This window comes from Schistosoma mansoni (genome assembly GCF_000237925.1).
Source record: "Schistosoma mansoni, WGS project CABG00000000 data, chromosome 1 unplaced supercontig 0010, strain Puerto Rico, whole genome shotgun sequence".
NCBI classification, from domain to species: domain Eukaryota; kingdom Metazoa; phylum Platyhelminthes; class Trematoda; order Strigeidida; family Schistosomatidae; genus Schistosoma; species Schistosoma mansoni.
The window spans coordinates 2,454,869-2,468,495 of NW_017385987.1; the positions used below are offsets into that span (position 1 = coordinate 2,454,869).

General features: G+C 32.0%; 1 protein-coding gene and 1 non-coding gene across 2 annotated transcripts; both read right to left on the bottom strand.

Moving 5' to 3' along the window:
* Window positions 1–299: 299 nt before the first annotated feature.
* Smp_tRNA_01753_Pseudo_TTG.1.1 lies at window positions 300–372 on the bottom strand. The gene has a single exon. It is a non-coding gene (tRNA).
* A 9,340-nt stretch (window positions 373–9,712) lies between these two features.
* Window positions 9,713–10,842, bottom strand: Smp_122060 (hypothetical protein). Its single transcript, XM_018792001.1, has one exon. The coding sequence runs from the start codon at window positions 10,771–10,773 to the stop codon at window positions 9,985–9,987; it is 789 nt and encodes a 262-aa protein (XP_018644905.1). The 5' UTR covers window positions 10,774–10,842; the 3' UTR covers window positions 9,713–9,984.
* Window positions 10,843–13,627: the final 2,785 nt, after the last annotated feature.

Consider the following 13,627-nt stretch of genomic DNA (forward strand, 5'->3'; position numbering starts at 1 on the left):
TTTTGACTTCAGTAAGCTTCATAACAATTCATTTCTAAGCCAGTATATAGTTAAATTTTATAAGAAAGGCAAAAAGACCATAAAGGATTTTTAAGATTCATCTAGTTTCCACAAATCGAACAACTCATTTGATTAATGATAAATATATTTTTGTTATATCTCAATAAATAGAAAAAAGTATTTCTGACATGAAGTACTACTTAAACTTATGTTAATTTAAGCAAAAATGGATAGTAGCTAGGAGTGGTATCCAGGACGAGCGTCTCGTCCTATTTGGAACTTGTCAGCTGGATGTACCTGCATCACTCCGGGACTCGAACCCAGTACCTTTCGCTTCAAAAGCTATCGCGTTATTCACTCAGCTACTGAGTCCTGACAGCCACTTGCTTGTGCAATGGGATGAAGTTTAAATTCACTTAGTATTGTTTGTGTGAATCTTCCCATTGATGTTTAGGACTGCAACCGGTCAGTCTCTAATTGGCATATGTACATGCTGTGCGTATGTGAACATCAACTCTGAGATGCAGGTACATCCAGCTGACGTGTCCCAGATAGGACGAGACGCGTGTTCCTGATTCCACTGCTAGCCACTATCCATCTTTGCTTACCATGCTTGTGAATTTAGGCTATGTCGAGGCAATACGCACAGAATGCACATATGGTTAATAAGAGACTGACTAGTTGCAGTCCTAAACATCAATGTGAAGATTCAAACAAACAATACTAAATGAATTTATTTTAATTTAATTTCGGTTATTTATTTACTCTAAAGTAGTGGCTAACAAAAAATATATTTATCATTAACTGTTTACCCAATCCTGATGGTGGTCTAGCTTCAATTGTCTCGTGATCTCAACTATATAATTTGAAACTATCAAGTCCAACCTTGACATTGTTACTTACACACTCATTTAATTTATGCTATAATTATTGGAATCTCTTTTTGGTATATGCATTTTTATGATATGATTTTTTTAAAGATGATAAAAATATATGCGAACCAAAACAATAATCATTAGGCGTGGCAAGAAATTGAAATGAAATTCAAAGAGAAACCTTAAAATGGTAAGGTTGAAGAATTAAAAAAAGGTAACTGATCAATTTTATCACCGTATTACATTATGATGATATTCTTAGTTGGCCTATTCCACTTCCTTTTATAAAGGTACAGACATGTTCATAAAAACTACCTTCCATTAAAGGTTCATTAAACTGGCTAACCAATGAAGACCAAGTAACACTAACTATAATATCCTTGCTAGTGAATCACTTGGAAATCCTACTCTGATTCCTAATAACTAAAAGGGTTAATTTTCTCCCTACTAATTGATTTCGCCATTCTGAAGTTCAGTAGGACAGAACGATATTGTTTGTACATATATATCGGAAAAACTGGTTGTTCATTATATCAGCGTGGGATTTATTCAACCTAGTAACATTATGTAATAGACTCTGATGTATATTTAATTAAATGTGTGGGTGTTCATAAACTCTTTTACGAACACACTTTCTTTGGTATATGGTTGTTAATTTTGTAAATGACTGGGGACGACATTATAAGTTATTGTCTACTTTCGTCTAAATATTAGGAAATCATGTTGTGTAGGATGAAACTAAGTTAGGTGTGGTGAAAGTGATTCTAAATGTTGGAAATTTATCTTTAATTCGAATTTATTGAAAATTATTCATACTTGAACACTAATTGAATAAAACTACATACATCTTAGGTTTCTTCACTTCGGTTAGCGTTCGTTTGCTTAAATATAATGAACGTTATACTCACTTCATCAAGTCTTATTATTTTCGTTACATACAATTTATGAGTAATTTACTCACAGGTGAAATCCTATCATAATCTAGCACAAATTTAAGATTAACTTCTAAATGAATATATCGTAAATATCTGATTTCTCATTCTCAACTTGTTAAAAAGTTAGATTTTATTTATGTTCGATGATTTTCTGATCTGATAAAATGTTTAGCTACCAAGGTTTTTAAATACTTATGGTAAAAGTTTTTGCGTTAGTTAATTACTTCAATAAAGTTTGATGATGTAGTTTAATAAAGTTTTGAAGCAACTAACTTCACTCTTTTCTTACTGATATGTACTACTTTAGAAATTATACTGATTTCTTATTAAGCATGCTATATAGCAAACGTAATGTGTTAGCTAATTAGTAAGTTTGATAGGGTTGTATATTGGATGGCATATATATATATATATATATATATATATATATATATATATCACTTTACTCAAAGCCATTTTACAAACCTGTTCAAACATGCATTCACCCTTCATTCTAATAATGGAGTTATATTGGTTGCTCTGCATATGAAACTGCAAAAAGACATCAGTGATACCACATACGATAACGTCTACTGCTAATACTAAGCAAATACAATATATATCATAAATCAATTACATCTGAATAGGCTCCATATAACCAATGCAATTAACCTATTGTAACTGATAGAGAAAACATACATTCCTCACATATATCAACTGTGTTCTTATTTCTTGTTACTATGTTTATTTCAAGAAGGCAAGTTTCAACATGTTTGTTAAAAGATGTCAGGTTTTGCTGAAATTCTATATTATTTTACACATAATGTTCATTGTAATGTAAAGTTGTTTATTTGAGTGAATATCTTATGGTGAATAAGATTCTGATCAATAATACTGTGAAAACATAACAATGATAATTAAATAATTTATAATGAATTTTCTTGACAATTTATGATGTTATTACATTAACACAGTATTTTAGCCAGAAAAAAAACAAGCAATAAAATAAATTGGAGTTGATTCCCAACGATTTCAAGCAGTTACTACCTTTAGTCACCCGATAGTGTAGTAAGCACATGAACAATAAATATACAAACTTAAAAAAAATAATGATGCTAACGATTATCGTTGATACTCTGTTCATTAACAATAATAATAGTATGCACTTTCCGATAGAAATATTGTTAACATAACAGTTGATTTAATACATGTGTAATCAGTCCCAGAGACTGTTACTGAAAAAAAAGGTAATTAACAGATTATTTTCCAGACGAGCTAATTCATACTGCACCGAAAAGCTATGACCAGAAAAGATCATTATATGGGGAGTGAAAAATTATCCACATTTATCAACATCAAAATATAGGACATATTATCTTACAATTAAACAAGTTTTGGAAATATGTACCATTGAATTCTAACTCAGTGGAGTAGAATGACAATGCTCAACATCAAGATCGAATTTCTTGGGTTTAAGCCGATGTCGGCTGAAATAGTAGAAAGACCAAAACAGAAATGAGACAATCGTTCATTGTTTTTTAGTTTTCAGTAGCCCTTCAACGATAGTAGTTCGCGATGAAATCTATCTTCTCACGGAGTTAAATTTCGGAAAGCACATAACGGGATAACTAGAATATTGTTTAATTATATTTTTGTTTGAAGATTCAACTGGGTGAAAATAGGAAGGAAATGTTTTTCTATTTAGTTGATATAAAATTCTATTCCATTATCTGATCAATTATCATAAGTAACGAGGAAATAACAAAATCATTCTCTTTTAGCAAACATTGATTTTAATCGGTCTATGTATGACCACCTTGACTTTTCAGCACAGCATAATAATAGAATTTAACAATATCCTGTTGTTTCATGCATATAGTTCGAACGAGATCAGTTATATTGGTGTGAAAAATGGAGAAATGTCTTTCAAAAACAAACAGAAGGGAATGGCTGCTGCTTCAAGCATTTTTAACCACTTATATCTGAAAATTAGTCACTTTCAAATCCGTTTCACTATCCATTTGTAAAGTAGATAAAGGATCTAATTAATAACAAAAGTAGTTTCAAAAGCCTAGTATATAGAAAGATATCCCTAAACAAACGATTTATCAAACTTACAGGTACATCGTAAGTATCTGGTTGTGAAAACCGTTGAATTTTGTTGGAATCGTGAGTTAATCAGTGTTAGATCACCATTGAAAACCTGAAAGCACTGGACTTCTCAGTAGTCTTTTCACGACCCCAAACGCGGGAATCGACCTCAGAACCCTCGGTTTTGCGCAAAGACGCTTGATCTCTTAACCACTGAGCCGGTGATAGCATCTAACTCCAATCAATCCTCAATATTGCGTGACCATTTTTGATTGTCTTTGGGGGCTAACTGATTTTTTATCAATGTTTTAAACAAAATGTCTTCTGGTCAGCAGGAACGAGAGGATAGAACCAATGGAAGTGATAATGAGCATTAATGGACATTTGAAAATAATGATGTATTTAAAAGGCATAGAATTTATTGATATTTAATGAAGATTCTAAAAGCAGTAATGAACACCATCTTGTTGGTCATTCGCTTGATGATGTTTTTGAGGGTAGAATAAGCTCAGGCTGTTCAGATTTTATTCTATTGTCAAGAGCTTGTGGATGATAGTGAAATTGAAATCTAAGTAACAAATCAAACTCATTACCAGATAAATTTATGAGCAAGACATTAGTTCGTAAACCATTTCTAGATTTCTTTAAAAATAGTCATAAACCTGTTCATTCTTGAACAAAAGCGTGAATTACTACATCACCTGATTGATAAAGGAACATGAAAATACTAAACAACCGCGTAGTGCGAAACTTCTGAAGTAGACGTAATTTGATTTTATCTATTAACTAATCAGGAATGTGGATTATAAATAATTTTATTAATAAAGTTAATGAGGTGAAGTTCAGGATGTAACACAAGATGCTACTTGGGAACTCAGTAACCCTGATTTCTAATAAATATACAGTTCTGGTACCGTATTCTTTTTAGTTGTAAGATTTGAAGGATCTAAAGAATCGTAATGAAAATGGTGTTTCTTAGATGAACTTCCCCTAACTATGGCATGTGATTTTCACATTATTATGTTTTTTGTGTTAGATGTTTATAATACCACAACAACGTAATCCTCATTCTTAACTGAATATCTTCATTATTTCAGAAATTAAACTTTTAGAATTATAGGATTTGATTAATAACCCTTTACCTATTGCAAAAGAGTATATATATATATAATCTTTCCAGTATTACATCCGTTTTTCGTTGACAAACAAACTACTAACATATATCTCTTTTCAGTCAATAAAGAAATGAAATTTCAAAATGAATTTGTGAAATGTTAAGTTGCCGACAGATGTTTGTTGTTTGCTCATGACTAACAATTTGTTAAAACTCTCATTTGGTCACTACTAGGTGGTACTTTTTTAGTAAACAGATAGTTCATTTCAAATCACAAAAATTTGAAAACTATATCATATTTAGTTTTTTAATCGTTATTTGTTCATTTTAACAAATGTTATCGATAATATGAGGTCTTTTATAATTTTTTAGAAGATTGGAACTACAGGTTGATAACGGTAAAACTGATGGGAAGCTGGTTTTACCTTATCTTAAGACTATTTAATATTAATCACCTTTGATGGCTGTAAATCATCTCATATGTCTTAGCCTTCACAGAACAAATGTTATCTGAAATATCTTGGAACTCTTAGTTTGTACGTGATAATAGTTTTGCTCGCTAACTGATAATGAATCCTCATGATAAAATGAGACGTTTAGAATGAACAGAATCAAGCCCATAGCTCATTGATCATTGACAAAAAATACTTTCTACCCGAAGGATTCACTGCTAGCCAAAAACAATCGTTGGATAAATTGTAAGATTTATGACTAGCTGTTATTTGAATGCAAATGTAGAGACAAGTTGAACTCAAATGGTGAACTGTTCACTACTGAAACAGTGACATCACTGTGAAGAACTTCATGTTGAGGTTGCCCCCAGCCGCGGTATAAGTGATGAATATTACTGCTATCAAGAGGCTAGTATAATTAGCATTAGTTTATTTTATACAAACATTTTTAATGTGGAGTATTGATAAATCATGGATATCCGGGTGAAAACTTCTCAGAAACTTTACTCGTTTGTGCAGGAACTGCCGATTGAGCTATTTTACAACTAGGCAATAAATAACATACTAGCCTAAACAAAACTTGGTGACGGCTAATAATTTATATTCAGCTTTATTCCCTTTTAGCTATGGGAAGCAAGTTCCCATCTTCACATCTTACACAAATACTTGTGTCCAATAAGCATATTTTATTGTCTTTCACTATTTGCGTGATTAACGTTTTTTGTGATGACTACACGACTGTCTGAAACTGTTTAATTTATTCTTATGAACATGAATATTTCAATATAATCCTTCAATCTGCAATAAACTGACGTACCGAAAATTCGACAAATGGGTTAATTGATTATAGTGAACTGATAGAGTAGCTAATTTAACATAAGTGTTCAGCTTACATTTTAATAATACGATAAAAAAGCAAAATAATGATATGCGAATTGTTCAGAGTAGATAGATAGTAATAAACTTAGAACACAGAGTGGTACGTAGGCGCCATAAACGTAAGGATCTTCTCATCTTCTCTCTCTCTCCTGCCTTATATATGATTCGGTACGGGGACCCAGACCATTGTATACAATAAAAAACATTCTGAATAGTAAAATCGGTTGACTTTAAATTAAACAAAGGCTGAAACGTGACCTGTTGTGCGGTAGAACACAACTTGATTGCAGTCATTGAATGTCTCTGTGAAAGATAGGTACAGATGGTAGAAATGAAAACACTAAACTGTTTGAAGAACGTCTGATATCAAATAACATGACGAAATAGCTTTATTAAAAATGGACACCAACAATGTTGGATGTCAACTCAATGTTCTAGATTTTAAAAGTTCTCGCGCGAGACAATAGGTCCTGGGTTCGAGTCACACGTGTAGGATCGTGGATGCACACTTCTGAGTCACTTACTAGGACAGAATGGCCGTCCAGTGCTTCCAGGTTTTTAGTGGTGGTCTAGCTTAGATCGACTTATGATTTCAACTGTGAAAATACTACAATCTACACAAATCCCCATGAAGACTATTCAATTGCAGTGTTCAGTTAATTAGAAAATTCGCTTATTGCTAAATTAAAGAAGTTAGACAAACGAAATGAATCCCTTTGCATTGGTAAAGGTCAGTCAACAAAGTGATTACAGTACTATTAGTTTTTACTCATACCTAGAATTATGTGAATAGATAATAACATAAGCTGTAAATCTTTTTGTAATGCATTAAAATTTTATTGTAGTTTATCAAATGTCCTTTTTAATGTGTTCAATTTCTAATTTAACATTCATATTGATAAATGAAGTTGTAAGATCACCATTATTCGCATTTTGTATAAGTGCCAAGGCATATAAAAAAGCAGAAATCTTTTGAAGAAACTGTAAAAATTAAGTATTTGTGTTTGTGTGAATCTTGATTTTGCATTTTGTAATCCTGATACACAAAATTGTGATTTTCCTTGAAAAGGGGATAAAGATAAAGCTATTCAAGAAATGTAATTAGTAAGCAGTATGATCAGAGGTATGGATATTTTTACACAATATATACATAACAATAATGAAGATTACATACTACATATATGGGGGATATTAACCACTATTTATTTTTCGTTTACTCTATTACTGACTAGTAAAGAATATCATCAATCTCACTATACTAATCGATTTTATTACAGTTTTGACTTTGCTCATTTATAAAAGTTAATACCAAAAGAATCAACCGACTTTGACAAATTAACAACCAAGTTTATTGCTACAGCTGAACGAAAACAAACTTTCTAAAAGACCGGTATAATATATGTAGAATGATTTACACTGAATCATTCACAAGTCGTATCGAAAACAAAAATGGCATTCCAAGTTGTTAGATTTTGTAAAATTATTATTTAAACATGATCTGAACAAGTAAAACAGTTCAATCAATTCATAAATATTGTATCGAAATAATTGAAATCAGGAAAATCTCTCTTTCAACTAAAAGTCGATTTTTTTTAGTGTCAAGCAAAAGCACACTAACCCAATATGACATAAATTAACCAACTGATATACTGAATGCCGTTATTCATATAGTTTTATAGCTATACAAGCAGTGTTATGTACTTATTATTGTCATATGAAATGTTTATTTACTTTTCAAGGTCAACTAAGGCAGTGAATTTAACATTTTTGAGGTAATATAAAAGCATTAGGTTGTCATGTTTACTTGCTGAAACAATAAAGATCTTCAAACGTCAAAGTGTTTTATGTGACCTCATTTTTGTTAAAATAAATTGATGATACTATTAAGATTATTACGGTTGCATTAGTGCCAATCGACTGTTTATAGGCAATTGGATCATCCATTTATTGAACAACTGGTGTAATACTTAAGGTTCAACACTTAGAACATTTAACTTGAAAGCCACTACTATTATTACTGAACCAGTCAAGAGAAATACTGCTAATAACATTGAAGAGTTCCTGTAATTCTGATAATATAATTCTATGAGAGCATAACATATCTCTAGGTCAGATTTCAATGTATTAAAAGCCAAGTTTTATTATAAATGATTCGAATTTCGGAAAATAAATGAATATTTACTATTTTTGTTTTAGTCATAGGATTTGAAAAGAACAACCAAATAAATCTGTCCCAAGTGTTATTGAGTAGATAAGACTTTCAACTAGACTTTCTTTTTATATTCTAAGTTTTTGAAATATTTTTAAGTTAAATGACATGATATAAATAGATCACAAAACTGAAAAAGTAACTGTATTACGTAATAATTCTGTATGAGAGAAGAGATAATGTTACTGTGTCTGGGGACTACAATATGCCATGTGAGGTAAAAAAATAAATATAATTTTAAAAGTAATATTAAAACTTAGATGATTAATAGAATGATCTTCAAAAGAAAATACGTTCCGATTGCTGTTATAATGACTGATTTATTAAAATAACGGAAAACTCCACATAATAGTGAATTTATGGAATCTTTGTTAGATAATTTAATGATACAGCATGCCAATTGGGATGATAAAAAAGTCCCTTCGTAAAGAGACTCAAAAATATGAAAGGTATTTCAACAGAGAAAAAGACGACCCTAAATTTCTATGTTAACAATTAGCAAACAATCTAATCTGTCTTATCTTGGTGAGTTTAGTCAGAATTTCAAATATCTATATTATTTAGTGAGTTCCCGACCGTTGCTACTACCTTGAAGTGGTGGTCGGGCTTGCCTATCGTGATGAACCAATCGAGCTGTACTGACTGGAACAATCGTTCCTCAAGGTCCTACCATGCCAGACAGGTCGGTTGAAGAGCGGTAAGACTAGAAGTAGCAAACCCAAGGTCCGAAGGTGAAGTCGTACTGCTGACTGTACAGAGGTGTAACGGCAGTAAGGTGTTTCCTTCAGACAACCAGCATGACAGCGATGCTGCCTTCCCACAAGGAGGGGTGGGGTTAGAAAACGTCGACCCTAAAAATGCACACCTCGCCTTATCCCACGGATATCCGTCTCTGGCGGTAAGGTCCCAACAAGTACAGAGCTAACACAAAAATTACCCACAAAATGGTCGTGTGTGACCGACCTCAAGCAGTTGCCCCTTGGACACTGCGATCACACTCCCATGTCATTAAGACCACTTCTAGTTCAATTTCCTTTTCAGGTACGTCTATAAGAACCCTTCCACGGTGTGGGCAACCGGGAAGTCATAACCGCCTTCATACCTCTAACAGCACTCAAGATTTAATGAGTTTATAAATATCGAACACTTTGCGTTTTGATAATATCGAAATTCATTTTAATTTAAACTTTTTCTTGATAAAACATTAAGATCTCTATGATACACAATGGTGTTTATGCAAATAATTTTTATAAAAGGTGGTGGACCTATATTAAATTGCTTGATCATCCTTTTTCAGAGGAAAATAAGCCTTTATTCAAGTGATAAATAAAGACTGAGAATTCGAATGTTTCATGATAGATAGGATTAAATATACTGCAAAGGTTTATAATCACGGTACAAGTTAGATAAAAAGTAGTTTACAGAAAAAATATATAGAAATGGTTATTTTTTACTTACTGACAGGCAATGCTCGATGATATATTTGTTGTGATTGCATTAAAGGTATTGGTATGTATAGACAATAAGCCATAATCAAATGCAAAACAACACAATATGGCAAAAAGTTCCTTTTAAATCGTTGCCATAATAAGTCGAAGCTACGTTTAAAAGATAAATGCAAATAATTATCATTATTAATTAAACGTTGACTGGTAGATGTGTTATTAGGATTGTTAGTTGCATAAGAGTTAAATAAATTTTGATTAACTCCACTACGTCCTGACCATGTGTCATAATTAGGACCAGGTAGAACATCATCTGGTCCAATAGCTGAAGCATGATCATCATCACCTGGATTGTAACCATTTCGACTTAATGTTTTCATCATATTCCCATTACCGTTTGTTGAGTTAGGATACATACAGTTTTGATGATCTGTCATTGAAGTTAACTTCATCATAGGTAGTTCAGATTTCCAAGTACATGTTGAACTTAATAAATGTAAATTGTTTGTATCTCTACCAATCTGAGTTCCTTCGTTAGCATAATTTGTTGTACGTATCAAACTGCAGAATAGAAATAAACAGAAACATGTCAATGTTGTGATAAGCATTGCCAAAGTGAAATTCATACATGACTGATCCCAAGCACCACCAAATTTAGCGTCAAATGCTTGTGTTTTAAAAGCTAAATAACGATTAATTCCAACATATATGAGAAATATATGTAGCACTGTGATTAATATTGTGTTCCATGCACGCCATAATTTATCACAATTCGTTCCATTCCCGTAAACCATATTGAATTTCAACGTAGAACTGGTTAACTTGTCATAAACATACGGAAATCAAATATTCTTTTCTTTTCTTTTTGATGATACATAAACTAAAACATATTGAACTAATTAGTAAAACTTGATAATTCTGAATGCCGGATACAAGTCACTGAAGTATCAAGTTTCTGCCATTCATGATTGTATAATTAATAGGAATTGTGTAAAATGGTTCATAAATTTCAATCTATGTAGATAGATGAATGAAACTACTAAAATAGGGTCGAGTATATTTTGATAATTAGTTATTTTCAAAACCTAAGACAGGTTACACGTGCACGCGAATTTTAAGAAATCTGATTGGTTTAGCGAGTCAGCCAATTACTTTACAGAATGGACATTATTATTATTACTATTGTTGTTAATTGTCACTCTCGTCTCAATGCTTCAGATAAATAGTAATGACCTTGGCCTAATTAAAGCAAAATAATTAGAAAATACATGTATCTCAACGATGTAGATTGGATTGTCAGTAAAGTAAATTAAATCGTAATTATGACCAATGATAAAGTCATTCCTGTTATGATTTGTAAAACACATTATTTTTCTGCTAGACGAACCCTCAATTATATACATGGTCAACAATAAATCCGTTTAAGGTAGATGCAAGCTTTAAAAAAAAGAAACAAGGTGATCACCATTAGTATCAAGAAAAGTTTAGGTTAAAAATTATAATGTGGCATATGTTTACAGTCAGTAATAAATAATGACTCGAATCACCATCAGATTATTAATGTTATCCTCAAATCTGTTACGTTTCAAATACAACGAGAGTGAATTTTCTTAAGTAAAATGAACAATAAAATATGGTAAGCAAAGATGGATAGTGGCTAGCAGTGGAATCCAGGACGCGCGTTTCGTCCTATTTGGGACTCGTCAGCTGGATGTACCTGCATCTCAGAGTTGATGTTCGAGGCAATACGCACAGTATGCACATATGCCAATTAGAGACTGACCAGTTGGAGTCCTGAAAACATCAATGGGAAGATCCGAACAAACAATACTAAGTAAATTTGAACAATAAAACAGTTTGGTCATTTTAACTTATAAAAAAATAGATGTTTAGAATATTTTTGGCAACGGAATTATCATTTAAAGTATTAGGTTGAGGTCAGACTCTTTGAATTTGATATCATGTGTTAAATTTTAGTCCGGTGACTTGCCACACATGAGAAATGAATAGCCATGTGGTTCACATGGATGATTAGTAGTATTTCAACAAATGTTTTTTCTTGGACCAAGTAGAACTTTACTTATTATAATCAAAACTCTTGTAAATCACCAACTGATTTTAGTCAAAACAAGTTGATCACAAATGGACACAATTAGATCACTTTCAATATGATTGATATGTTATTGAAGGCCTAGAATAAATATTGAATATAAGATAATGAACGAGCAGGTATGTCTATCATATATTATAGGATTAAGGAGATTGGGTTATTAGAACAACACATGTAAGCGAACAATTGTTTTCAATCAGATCGTCATCAGGCTTTACTCTAATATACATGAATATTTATGCGAAAATTTCAGACCAATCAAGGTTATTTGAGCCAATAATCACAATGAAATAGAATACATCACCGAGCATAATAGGTAAAAGTACACGTTGATGGTGGGAACACAGGTGTACTGATAGTAGTAAGAATATTAAATTACGATAACAAAAGTTTTATCAATAGTTAAACATAGAAAATAGGAGGTCAAACGTGGGTAAATAGACTAGAATAGTAATCACAAAACATTAAAATCATTACGTAGTGAGAGGTATGTAAGTAATTAGATAGTGAAGAATACAAACGGAAAGAGGTAGAAAATTACAAACAAATGATAGCGAAATTAAAAATAAAATTTAAAAATAATAGTAATGTCATTTGTTAAGTTATGTCCGGCCGTTAAAGGGATAGGGGGGTCACAAATTTCTTCTGTACACATAAATTGGGTGGAATGTACGGTATCCTATGGCTTCTGCTATATGAAGGAAACGGGAACGAACTCCGTTGGGAAATTATGGAGGTATACGATAGATCACTCGAAATGATTTCGATTTATCTACATTATGATCACTATCAATTAGATGTGCCCTGATAGAGCTGCGTATTGTTTTTATCTGGCCCTTCCCAAACCATGCTGGTAGATGTTCACTCATTCGTTGGTTAAGTAGCCTAGTAGTACGCCCGATATTGCTATCTCCACAGAAGCAGCTGAATTTATAAATGCACATAGAGGAAGCCAACTCAGTAACTTATCCTTCGTTTAAGTAGACATCACCGGTCGACTCGAGAAAGTCAATGCAAGATAGGCTGCGTAGAATGTCCTACTAATTACTTTCGTTAACCTATCTTTCAGAGTATCATTAGCTACATCCCCGTTGAATTGTAATTTCATGTATAAAGGTTTCTTTCGAACAGTTGATATCACCGAATTCCTTGTATCATACATGTACATCTTAATGAACGCAACAGGGTTTATCGTATATAAAAAACAAGATTAATATTTCTTCGGATCGTCAAAAGCTATTGTTGACAAACAGGCGGATACTAAAAAAAATTTCATGGAAATTTTATGAACTAGTACAACAAATATAACAATTATTTTAGGCATCTTAAAGACTTCTGTACCAAATGGACCTAATTGAAGTTAAGTGTTTACTAAAATATTTGTATAAATCACTCTTTAGGAAATCACTTACTACTGATATACGATTTTCTTCTTACTGTGATATAGAATGATATACAGTGACTATTTTAGGTTGAACGATGTAAATTGTACAGTGGTAATCATAACGTGTGAAATAGAAATTAGTGTTAAATAACTA